This window comes from Epinephelus lanceolatus, chromosome 12 (assembly GCF_041903045.1).
Source record: "Epinephelus lanceolatus isolate andai-2023 chromosome 12, ASM4190304v1, whole genome shotgun sequence".
NCBI lineage: Eukaryota > Metazoa > Chordata > Actinopteri > Perciformes > Serranidae > Epinephelus > Epinephelus lanceolatus.
The window spans coordinates 36,307,727-36,320,632 of NC_135745.1; the positions used below are offsets into that span (position 1 = coordinate 36,307,727).

The window sequence follows — 12,906 nt, forward strand, 5'->3', positions numbered from 1 at the left end:
AGGAGGAGGGAAAGAGAGATGTGGAAAATGAATAAGGAGCTGAGTAGCAAGGTGGATGAAGAGGTAAGAAATGTGAGAAAAAGATATTTGAGCAAAATGTGAGCTAATGATGTTAATTGGTGTAACAAGTGGAGGAGAGACAAATGAGTTTTTTAGGGAGACGAGTGGATAAGGAGGAGGGGGGTGGTGGGGTTGGGGTGCAGGAAGCGCAAAAGAGGGAAATGAGCTGAGGACCCAAAAAGTGTGAGGAAGAGTAAAGAGCTGAGAAGGGAGAAAGAGTGAAGAGCTGAAGTTAACGACTTTGCAGATTTCATTATAGAGATAGTTAACCCTGTTGACACTGAAGGAGGGCGCTATCCTCTCAGGAGGAGTCCGGTCCTTCCACCTCCACGCACAGAGACAGATGAGATCATTACAGCTATCAGCACCACTGCCATCCACAATTAGCACATCTCCTTTTCTTTCCCCACTCCTCCATCCCCCATCTCCCCTCAGCTCACACAGTCTTCCCCCCTGCTCTCTTTCTCCCCCCCCCCCCCCCCTCACCTCGTGACACTTCTTTGGCCTTGATTTGGAGGCAATTTGACTAAATAAAAAGCCACATGCAGCAAACTGTTCTCAGCTTTAGCCAGCCTGCTTGCTTGACCTTTCCCAACTCATTTAGAACCTATTTGCCTTTTCAGCCTAAAAAAAAAAAAAGACACGGAAATGCAAATCTTTGCATATAAGGAATGTAAATGTCTCTAAAATCAAATCTATCGTTCTAATCTTTCTATCATTCCGCTGGGTTGAAAATCCACGATACACACACTCTCATGCACACAAACGCGCTCACAATAATGCGTACCTGTAAAGCAGACCGGACACTTGAAGGTTCCTCCCATGCCCTCAAAGCTGTGCTCAATCAGGTGGCATTGAAGCTTCGCCGGTGAGTCGAATGACTGACTACAGAGCTTGCATTCATGGTTCAATCCTTCCTCTGCAGAGAAGAAACAACAACAAAAACACAGGAAATCATAAGACGCAAAATAAGCAGAGCATGAATGGCAGAGATCTCACTCTGCTTTGTTTTATTCTTTCTTTTCTTCTTTCACATGAAATTTAAATTTAACAAAATTTGCAGCAAAGACCCCTGCCTGTGATTTTCATGAGACGGGAAATAATATAAAGTGTGATCTGCTCCCATCAGGCATAAATTAGGTGACCAGCCGGGTTTCTAATCGCCCAGACGAGGCCTTGCACTTTGAACATGGCGAGCGTCGTCTTTTTGATTAACTTGCATGCAAAATCATTTATTTTTAGCAAATTAAAACAGATTTTAAAAGAGTGCTGTTCACAGTCATTTGTGCTCTGGAAGGTGAATCAAAAATAAATAACAGAAGAAAGAACAGTTAAATAGTCTCATTTCAGATGTGCAGAGTGTCAATACTTTCACTGCAAATTTTTTTTTTATGTCACCAAATAATCTCGTCACGTCTACAGTGTACATACACTGACTGTCAGGGCTGCCAAAACAACTCTCCTTTACAACATACTGACATGTCAACATTTTTAATACAGTGATACGACAGTTATTTCAAGAGCACGACAGATTCCCAGTTTATCTGCTTGGCATTAGAAATCCCTCCACGTCTATCTAAACATTACGCCACCTCAGCCAAGGCCACTGATAGCTTAAATAAATGTCGTTCAGACTGTGAACCTGAACACTCATTTGCAGCACCACGATGTGCTGACTCAGGCTTCCAGAGAACTGCCCATCTCCAGTGCGTCAATAAAAGGCCCATACACTCTGCCATGGGGCCGGACTAGTGCTCTATCAAACTCCTGCCAACCCTGACATTAGGCCAGCTACTGCAAGGGGGGGTGGGGTGGATACACCGGGGACTCATCTAGGGTTTATCCCCAGGTCTCTACAGCCCAGTGCCCACTGCATGGGCCCTGGGTACCAGAAGCATGAATACACAATCCACCTAACCAGCTGTGCCCAGCTCGAGCCCTGGAGGATCCAAGTAGAGGGTTAATCGAAGGTGCTTTAGGCAAATCTGGCAAAACATGCCTGCTGAAACACAGTGCTGTACAATAAAATAGTAGCCTGCACTTCAAAATGTGTTCACCAGCAAATCTGTTTGGGGGAAGGTTTTTATATCTTTTCTTTGTTCACTATCACCTTCGTATTCTCCTGTTTTATTTTAACTTAAAGCTCACCTGATATGTGGATATATAAAAAAAGGTAATATCTCAGTGTCTGCACCGATTGATTCTGACCAGCAGTGACAACTGCAACCCTATTTCCAGGCAGACAGGGGAATGGAAACATCTCCTGCAGTGCCAAAAGAAACAGAGTATACATATTGAACTTTTTACTGTAACATATTTCCACATGTCCTTTTACAACTTTTCTCAATAACATAAACATATGGCATTGCATACTGCATAAGGCGGTGGTGTCCGCAGCAGAAAAAAACAAACCATACAGTAAACTGTGCATCAGCACAAGCTGACAGACTGTGTTCCCTCAGCAAAAGGTAGAGGCCGATCAAAGCAGCTCACGGTGCTTTAAAAGGGACGAGTTGATGATGTGTTCTGCAATCATGCATTTGACAGATGAGATATTCTGTAGCCTACATATGCGTCTGAGTGTAGCAGCAGGCATCAGCAAAAGAGGGGGAGGGAGAGAGGGAGGGAGGGTGGCACGAGTGCATCCACGCAGCCGTGCAAGAGGATCACTGCCCTCTTTGATCACCATTCAGTTTGCTTGTCTGTGTGAGGGTGTACACTAAGGTCAAGCTTGCTGCAGGGTTCATAGATCTGTTCTCCTGCCATATGCGCAGCCCTCATTTGACCCTGGTGCACAACGCTGTCCCTTTGGAGACCTGGCCTGCTTCATTATGCAGATAACTCTGCACCTGCCTGACTGACCTTGTGTGCGTGCATGTGTGTGTTTATGTCTGTGAGCAGGTGCATCAAGGGAAAATGGCAGAGAGATATTTACACAGCGTGCTTCAAAATTCTAAGAATAAGGCCCTGGTGTTATTCTATATTTTTCTTATTGCCAACAAATACCATTAACGGATTAAAACCAACAGTGTGTTAGTCTGTCTCTGCTCTGTCTGTGGCTCTTGGGCCCAAGCCTGCTCGTTCCCAGTGAAGAAGTACACCTTTAAAAACAAGTCACAAATATATAATTTCATTTTTAAAAGAGGCTCAGTAATTCCCTAAAACAACTGGGCATTGTAGCTTTTAAATCGTGCTTTTGCTGGGAACCATTTTTCATGGATTAATACACATATGGTGCGCAGGCAGGATAGTGTATTTGGGATCGACTCAAAATAAACTACAGTGCCCATGTTCAGTCGTAATGTAGGAACACAGGTGTGGCTCATTGATGTGTTCTAATAGTTTCTGGACAATAATAGAGGTCTACGGCACAGAGCAGCGAGCAGTACAGTGTGTATTTGGCTGCACACACAGTACTTATTAGAAGGATTAATTCACTGTTGGGTCTGGTGTTTTAATGGGATTTTGTTGAGAGTTAAAGAGAGCTGTATATATGTGTTTCAGCTCCATTCTCCATGTTTATATACAATAATAATCTGGAAGGATGCTACGTAATACCCTGTATAGCTAGATATAGACAGATGGAAAGAGACAAGAGGTTGAGAGAGCAATAGATGTGTGACGGAGTCTGTTATGAGTACACAGTGCTCTGTTAGCCCCTGTAATGCAGCCTGTGTAGGGCTGGGTTTGTATTCAGCAGTGTTACAGGGGTTGAATCAAGCTGGCAGCCTGTTTCTTAGTGAGAGCCAAGGGAGGAAGTCAGCTCGATCGCCCCTATAGCTGCCTCATTGGGCTGAGGTCACTTCCTGTCGCTCCCTCAGCCCTTCTCCAGGGCTGCCCAATCAGCATGGCCCTGCGTGGGCCCCCACCCCTCGCTATGCACTGAGCAGACTCTGGATATAGTTACAGGGCCACAGGGGACTGTCAGCCCTCTCCCTCTATCCTCATCTCTGTCTCTCTCCCTCCTCCGACTCTCTGTTTCCGAGTCTCCCGAGTGTTCTCCACTGCCACCACCCTGTCCCTCTGCACTCCTAAGAAAATCCTTTAGATGAGAACTGCTCCTGTGCCTGCTCCCTCTAAGCATCCCTGACACCAGCAAAGTAAGCCCATCTGCATATCCACAGGGTCTCGCGTTCCTGTGGCTCATGGTTTATGTATTTCACAGCTCCTTAAAACACAAACGCCTAATATCTCTCCCATGTGGAGGACAGGAGAGGGAGAGGGAGAGAGGAAAAACTACTCTCAAAAAGAATGGTCTTTATTTCTCCGCGCTGTTTACTTTTTTATCCGGGCTGAAGTTCATGTGCTGTTGAAGGTTGTTTGGGACACTGGGGCTTGCAGGTCTGGCTCGCATAGTTTAGTGAACTATTTATGTAATAACCACACAGCTGCAGCATATTGAATTCTGTATGTTTAAGGCAGCGTAAAGAGGTGTGTGTGGATTTGATTGAGACATCTTGGTCTGAGCGTATGTCATGCACAGCCATCAGCTGACAGTGAGTAAAAGAGGGAAACTAAAGTAACTAAAGACAGTCTAACTTTCTGATAATAGTGTGTAGTTAAGTATAATGCAGGGCATTGCTTAATTAAAAACTCAGCTTATTCCGTTCCAGCACCACCACTCCCCCACCACCACCACCACTACTGCCCCTTCCTCTATTTAAACAATTCTGCTGAGGAGCAGTTTGAATTGGAGGGGAATTCAGGATCACTTTTAGCGTTTGGCTTTGGAAAAGAAAAATCTGATACTTAGATTTACACTCCTCTCTGGGGCATAGTGAACAGTTCTCTGAAGCTCACTCTTAGAGGGACCCATGCTGCTTGTGTCGCCAAAGCAGCGCACTCTAACAAATGATATTAAGGACATCAATCAAGGCACTTCTTTGCTGAAAGTAATGAGTAAACAAGTGGAAGAACAAATTGAGAATATTTAGTAGGCAGGAATGGGCTGTTGTGGAAAGGCTGGAGACGGAGCTACCATAGCAAGCAAAGTTGGGAGAGTCAGACTGATAGGTCAATGCACTACCAAATCTCCAAACTGCTAAACCCTGCCATTAAGGCAGAAATAACCTGCTCGGAGCAATCTTGTTTATGAGGAATTTCACCTTTAGCAAGAGTTTGCTTTCCGTTCTACCATCTGTTTCGCAATATTCAGCCTGATGTTGGAGTTGTATGTTAATAAACCAAGAAGATTTGGTTTTCAGCGGACTCACTGCTGTATATACAACCCACTGCGGGATTGTGGATGGTAGCAGAGTAGACAGCTTCAGGCCTGTAAACAGTAGGTGGGTTTACTTCTCTCTTCTCTCCGCGGGAACTATCCATTAACAGATAATGGGGGGAAAATCAGAGTGATTAAGGCCCAGGGAATTATGGGTGAATACAAATTGACTCCACCTCCGTGTGGTGTGCTCTCTTGAGGTGGAAGCACTGCTCATAAGGAACAAACTCATTTCAGAAGTACTACAAGGCCCATTAAGGCCTGGAGAATGCTGCAGATGGGGGTAGGAAGGTGGTAGGTGGGAGCGCAAAGGGATGGACTCCCCCTGGACCAAAGCTGATTGGAGAACTGGCGCCTGGGGGGAACATTACTAATATCTATTTCCTGCCTCCGCAGTTTGAGAAGGACAGAGCGAATCAAGTGCAAAATGTCAAAATTAAAGTACAAGATTTAATCATGGCACCTTGAAAATTCACCCCATTCTATCAAAGAGTTAATGTATTACACGAACAGTGATGGAAATGTGGTCGAGTGCTAGCTAATAAAATCAAAGAGATTGGAAAACTACCGCAGCATGAAAGGGGAAGCTTCACTCCAGTTTGCCTGTGGGGAAGTGGGCATGTAAAAGACACAGTCTGTGTCTGCAAAGAGAAAAGTGCAAAGTGAAAGATAGAGCTAAGCGAGGTACCAAAGCTCTCATGTCAGGGTCCAAAGTTCGGTGCGTGCCTAATGCTGTTTTCCAACCTCCAGCGAGAGAAGGAGGGGTGAGGTGTTGGCTGTGACATGTCAGTGGTGGTGACGCCCTCGCACAGCGAGAGCAAAGGATTCTGGGGGAACATGTCTCTGGGAGAATGTCAGCTCTGATGCATGGCAGCTCGTTGGAGGTGCTAATCAGAGCAGGGCTAGGCTCCTGCTAGGATCAGCCACTCTGCGCCTACATTAACCGCCTCACAGCTCCCCTGGCTACTGAGCCAGAGGTAGAAAACACCAAACTGACAGGTTTTTGTGTCGAGATAAACATGCGTAACGCTTGAATGGATGTTACAAAAGGTTTAGCAGACTAGAACACCTTTTGGAGTTCACAAAACATGGGGGACAAAAACATAAGGACGCTCCTTTTTCTCCCTAACATAAACGCACTGAGCAGACATTTCCACTCGAGTTATTTGCCAAGAGCCCCTGTGCGTGTGTTTAGCTTACTGAGATTTTTTACTCCGTCGCAGCAAATAAAGAAACTGAAGCCAAAAGTCATTGTTGAAGCATCAATATCAGAGACATGAGACAAAAAGGGCACAGCTTTACAATGCATTATTATTATTACATGTTAAATAATTTTATGCCAAACCTGAGGCCGGATGTACAAATGACAAAATAAATCCATGTGCCACTTTGTACACGGAGGTATTTATAAAGAACATGCTATGCCTTGTGTTTCTCTATGCACGGCTTACATTAAGCGTTTATAAGCTTTTATGACTCAGCTATGGCAGCATGGCAAACAGTGGCAGAATATCACAGAGGAAATAAATTTTTATCTTTCACATCAGTCACATTTCATTGAATAACATTTAGAGATTATATGTTGACATTTTTCATTCTGCAAGTGCATTTTTTTTATTGTAAGTAAGCGTGCACAGTGTCACTCAAATCCTGTCGTAAAGGAGTCAGAAAAACACACGAGTCAGTCCTGCACAAGATGTCAAGATATGAGCTGTCTGAAATTTTAGAGAGCCCTGGCCAAAGGATTTTATTTATTATCACCTCAGATTTGGTGCATATATGTATTTTTAGACTTGAAACTGCACTGAATGTAAAATATCACCCTGGAGCTCGGTAAAGGGAAACGAGCTGGTAAAACCAGATGAGGCTGGTGTTTCAGCAGGACTTGGCGCTGCTTTGAAGGATACTCTGCCATTTTGTATTTCGCCTGGACCACATTACCAGCTATTCTTACTGCTGAAACCCACAATGGCTAAAACTCGGTCAAATGAACAGTGTGTAGGTCACAGAGGCAGAAGAAAAAGCAAAAAAAGAGAAGGGAGAAATCCACAACAACAAAGGCGAGAGCCGAATACTTGTTAACGAATGATGTGTAGGCGCTGCAGCTGCAGGCAGGTATGGAGGTCCGTTGGGGACAAACAGTGCAGGCTGCTGAGATGGATTGCATGGGAGCGCCGGACCCCCTGCAGCCACACAAACACCATTCTGCACTGAAATGCTCTAATTTACTCTATACATGCCTATTCTAAACTGCTGGGCTTTTTTCTTGTTAGAAGGAAATAAAGGTCAAGTGACTACGCCCTGACTTTCCAAGACTCTTGTGCTCAATGGAAGTTGCTGTGCAAAGTGAGAAAAAAAAATTAACAAACAAGCAAAGAAAAAGTAAATTAGGCAAAGAAAAACTTTCTGGCAAGCAGAGAGGAGAGAAGAAATGAAGTGTGAATCTAACCAGAATCTCTTTCAGGTCTCAAAAGAGTGAGTGGCCTGAATGTAAAAAGTTAATTACGGGCACATGCCCGGCTTTTTTTGCAAGCCTCACTGTGGCATTGTCAGGCTGAGGTATGTGGCTCTATGGGGTCTGTGGTCCACACAAAGGAGCAGGGAAAGAGAGCGTTGCGGAGAGGCCCCTTGGCTGGGCTCACGGCATGGAACACTGTACAATTAGCCAGCCCCTGCGTTCTGCCGGCTTATAATTATCAGTGCTTGCCTTAATTGACTCCCTTAGCCTGCTGCAGAGGGACCCCCCCCCCCCCTTATACCCCCTTCCCCCCTGCTCGACGCAGGCCGCCGAGTGCCACGCCGGGCTCTCCAAAGTCATTTAGAAAAGCGCTCATATTTTCGACACAAAAAAGGGGGAACATTTGGTGAGAGAGAATTCATCATCAGGTGTCTAGAGGTTTTCCTTAATAGAAAAGCTGAGTCCCACTGAGTGCGCTCCGTGTAGCGGCCAGCCACGCATGCTCAGGACCAGCAAGCCGCCATTCGCAGCGGGCCACGACACATTAGCATAATTTTATATAACACAGGCACCCGCGCTGGAAATTTAATACATCTCAGCAAATACGAGACAGGCGTTTTGCATAATTTTTTTTCTCATTCTCCACCTAGCTTCCTCTCTCCCTTCTATCTTTCTGTCCTCGCTCCATGTCTCTCTCCTGTCTCGTCTTCGTCTTGCCTCGCTCCCTCTCTCTCACTCTCTTGTGCTGCCACTCTCCTTTGCCCCCGCCCCCCCCCCCCCCCCCCCTTCTACACAACCACCCCTCTCTCCTCGCCCCATGGTGCTGCTCTCACTAGGAGAGGGGAAGTTCATTACCTCAGCTAAATCAGAATTAGTCCCTTCATTTTGACGGGGCGAACTTCATTAGAAAGGCCCTTCCTTAATCCAGCAGGGAGAACTGATGAATCTACATGGGGGCAATAATTTGCTTCACACAGCACATTCAGCCACTTCCTCCACACTGTTTCCCCCTTCCTTTTCTCCGTCTATCTGGCTTTATGTACTTATGGTTACATTTTTATTAGATCTACAGCAAAAAAAACCTGAGAAAGGAAAACACCTGCATATAATTAACTAATGGCAGCAGAGAGGGTGTAAAGAATGAGTTATGCTGTTTGGAATGTCCCGTCTCCCCAACAGGCTTCGGGGCCTCTGGAGCAGCCATGGCTGACTTGGCCAGCGCTCAAACACAGGCTGAGTGAGCATGGCCGACAGCAGAGGTAACTATTCAAGATGATTTTACAATGCCATGATTGTGTTCAAGTGTTTCAGGATACACAAATCATTCCTGCATGAAGACAGAATTAAAAAACAGGCATCAGGTAAATTGCTGTTCTGAAAGTTAAAGTCTTGTATCTTTTTCTTTGTTAGTTTTCTTTCTCTACAACACAACACGCAGTTGTGCAAGGATCTCCAAAGAGACGGAGCTTCAGCAGTTGTCCAGATCCTTAGAACAAACTGGAGAGCGAAGAGATGTGAATCAGGACAGACAGCCCCTGACTGCCATACCACAGCGCCTGGTGTCAAACAGATGTGCAGCTTGGCAGCTACGCTCCCCAGAAAACAGAGAGCCTACGGATTCCAGGGTGGCGTTGAGTCGTGCTGCCCTCCCCCTCTCCCACCGCTCCCCCGTCCCCCAACAGTCCCAACTACCCCACACTGTGCCCCTGCAGTCTCCCTCCCTCATCACCTCCACACAGGGGTCCCCTGACTGGTAATCTCGTCCCTCGAATGTGAAATCTCCGACAGCGATGCCCCGCGCTTTTACCCCCTACCTCCATGGCTGATGGGTAAATTGGAATGGCGCACCCTGCTGGCGCCGAGAGCTCTGAACAGACAGCAGTACACACATGCTGAGGCACCCCTCACACGCTCTGTCTAATATAGTGGACATGCACACTCTCTCAAGGCTGCAATATCCATGCACAGACACACGTCCACGCACGGATGTACACACGGGAACAAACACACGCAGTCGCACGTTCACAATAAGCTTCAGGTAAATCGCAGCCTCGTAAACACACACAGATGCAAGATAAGTGTTCCATGCATGATCTGTTCGCCCTCATCTGCATAAAGATTGAATATACGATAAATAAACAGATACTAGGAGCTGAGTCAATATATGTTCAAATTTAAATGTGCATCATCTGGAAAGGCTCAGCTTGGGTCCTTGTGCAGAAACCGCACCTGACGTCTGTTGCCATAGTTTCTATTATGTTTACAATATAAGACTAAACACACATAACAGAAAAACTGTGCAAACCGCAGAGTAAAAAAGCAGCTAGGTCCACAGCGTGTGTAATAAGCACGGCCAACTTGGTGTTTTTCAATACTGTAAAACTAATAAATACAATCAGTGCAGAGGCTATCTGTTTTTTTTTTTTTTTTTTAAATGTGGCCAGGCATCAGGGTAGGATTTCCCAGAGGGCTGGTTTAGCTGTCTGAGGCTTCCACTCCATCTATCTGTCTATTTTTCCTCCTCAGTCGATGCTCTGAAGCATGCGTGAACGGTTGAGTCCACCCTCAAATCGCAGGGACGTCCTGAAATAGTCAATGGGACCTGAAGGGGCTAAAGATCACTGCAGAAGAAGCCACAGAGGCCTTCCTGTCAAAGGCAGTGCTTTCAGGGGGCCAGGGGTGAGGGGGAGCCAGAGGGAGAGAGCCAGAGACATGACACACATTTCATTACACTTAAACCAACTGTGGGTTCAACTTAGAGCCCTGGATTTCCAATGGCGTCTCAAAGGATGGAGTAAGTGGAGGTATAAGAGAATGGTTTTTACAAAGAACACAATGGGTAGGTGGACAAAGGCAGGCAGCTGGACTAATTGCTTGGGGGCTTGTAGGAATATTTTTCTAAGTACTTCTGTTTAAAGCTCAATTTAGTGGCGTGCGTCACTCTGGTGAACATTAAATGTAAATCTCTTCACTCCAGCTGCAATTAGAAAGGATATTATGATTAAGAGTTATGTTTCACAGTGTTTGCATATATTTGTAATTTATCTTTTAATAGCTAAATATGTTTTGCTCTAATTACAACTACTGTAACACATTGCTTTAACAATTTTATAAATTCTCCCGCTCCTGTTATTCACCTTAAGGTAAGCATCAGAGGAATCTCCTCTCCTCTGTGTTCGCTGCCGCCTGTGTTTAATTTCTACCCATAAACACAACCTTAGATGGGCCTTAGACGAGAGCGGAGAAAACAGTACTTATCCCAGACATGCCCAGAGTGGTCTTTTCAGTGAGAGCTCTCCTGGCCTTGTAGAGAGACTACTTGTCCATTAAGACTGTCAGAGGATGCTCTCAGAAATGAGAGGCCGTATCTCTGGAGAGGTCTGCAGGGAGCATGCCCAGACGGGGGCTGGGGTTAAGGAAGAGTGAGCTGGATGGGCGTAGCGCAGCGGGTAATTCTGCACAGGGTGAGGGGAATCTGCGCAAAGTTTCTTCACTCTCCTCGCTGTGGTGTACATTCTCTCTCAGTGTCGTACTGTAACACTTCCCGTCATCATTGCTACATTATGGAAAACATAATTTGCAGTCTAACCTACTTTGCTTTACAAAGAAACGTCTATTTAAAATTCCTTGGAGTATTATCAAAAGGGCTATAGAATTACAAAACGCTATTATTATTGCTCGCTTGGGGGGAGCCCTCGCTCATTAAGCTTCTAAGATGTCGTGGGTTTTGATTATTCTATCAGCTTCATTCTCTTATTATAGTGACAAACTCCTGCTATTTTGTTGCCAATCTCCTTCCAGCTGTCATATCCTTTGAAAGATCAACAAAAACCTTCAAACACACTTGTGATATGTCTTCAAATTCACCAGACATCGCTTGATTCCCCCATTGAATTTGTAGGATTAACTTGAGGAAGAAATGTCTCATATTTCTTAACTGGTTGCTACGTCTGACATCAGAGTGTATGAGATTCTAGCATACTGGTATTGTCCAGGGGAGGGAACCCTCACTCTAACCGTCAGCGCTCCTCCAAGTGGGACAGAGATGATTAAAACACACCATGGCTGTGACTGACAGACTCCCCACCGCTTCTAGAAGATGACATGTCTCCAAGTCACACAGAAAAGCAACTCCTCTAATTTTAACTCTGACTACAACACCGACCCCCTCTGTCAAAACCCACAAAAAAAAACAGCCATGCTGAGATTCTTAACCACAATAAAAGTGATAACAACTAAACAGAGAAATAAGTTTAAAAACAACAATGGGGAGGGTGGAGACAAAAGGGGTGAGAAGGCGCCATTTCCCTCAGGTGCACACAAACAGCAGGAACCTGTGAGCTTGTGACAACACCTTCAAACATTTCTGTTACTTTCACAGAAATATCTGATGCTGATGCTCCAATGTGATGCTTCCGCAGCAGTCTTGTCCCAGCGCACATTCGACTTGGCAAGCTCTTGGTTACCAAAAAGAAAAAACACTCTCCTAACGGACTGTGTTTGACATTTGTCATGACAGGAATACAGTGAGAGGGAAAAAAGAAAAGAGGAGCGAGAGGTGGGAGGGGAAGAGGAAAAATGGAGGAGTGGCAGAGGGGTGATCGATGTGTGAAATTGTACGTGTGAAAAAAATAATTCGGCATTCTTTGGGTTTGTTGCAATTTTCATTTTTCAAAGATAGGGAGGACAGAGGGGGGTTTCCTGTTATTGTCACGTTGTGTAGAGAGCTCAGGGTCGCGTACTAAATGATTCACAGAAAACGGAATCTTTTACATTGGCGTCAGCAATTCAGCCAGGCGCCCTTGTGGGGGAATTCTTTTTGTGTGTTTTTATTGAAGTCTGCACTGAGCGCGCCCAAAAGCTCTGACAGGGGGCCCCCGAGGGCGCTTGTCTTCACCTCCAAATCATAAGATGGAGAGACGAAGCTCCCTCTGTGCTCTCAATTATACCCCTCAACACCCCCCTCTCGCACACAGACTCGCAAACCTGCCCTCCCCACCCAAAAAATAAAACAGAGGCAGAGAAGAAAAGCCTTCAGTAATACAGTCCCAGCGGAGGGCTCCACGATCGCTCTGCGCTGCTGGAACAGCTGACAGGCTCGATGCGGCGGGTCCATTCCCTGCGGTCTGTCAGAGTTGGTGCTACAGCATGACGGTTAGTACTTCTC

General features: G+C 45.6%; 1 protein-coding gene across 7 annotated transcripts in view; it reads right to left on the bottom strand.

Annotated features, from left to right (window-relative positions):
• Positions 1-12,906, bottom strand: part of LOC117263208 (zinc finger protein 521-like) — a 98,292-nt gene that overhangs the window by 19,642 nt on the left and 65,744 nt on the right. For all 7 annotated transcript variants that reach the window (XM_033636409.2, XM_033636408.2, XM_078173375.1 and 4 more), the window contains one exon: positions 848-979. In XM_033636409.2, the coding sequence (XP_033492300.1) occupies positions 848-979 (132 nt within the window). The remainder of the gene's footprint in view (positions 1-847; positions 980-12,906) is intronic.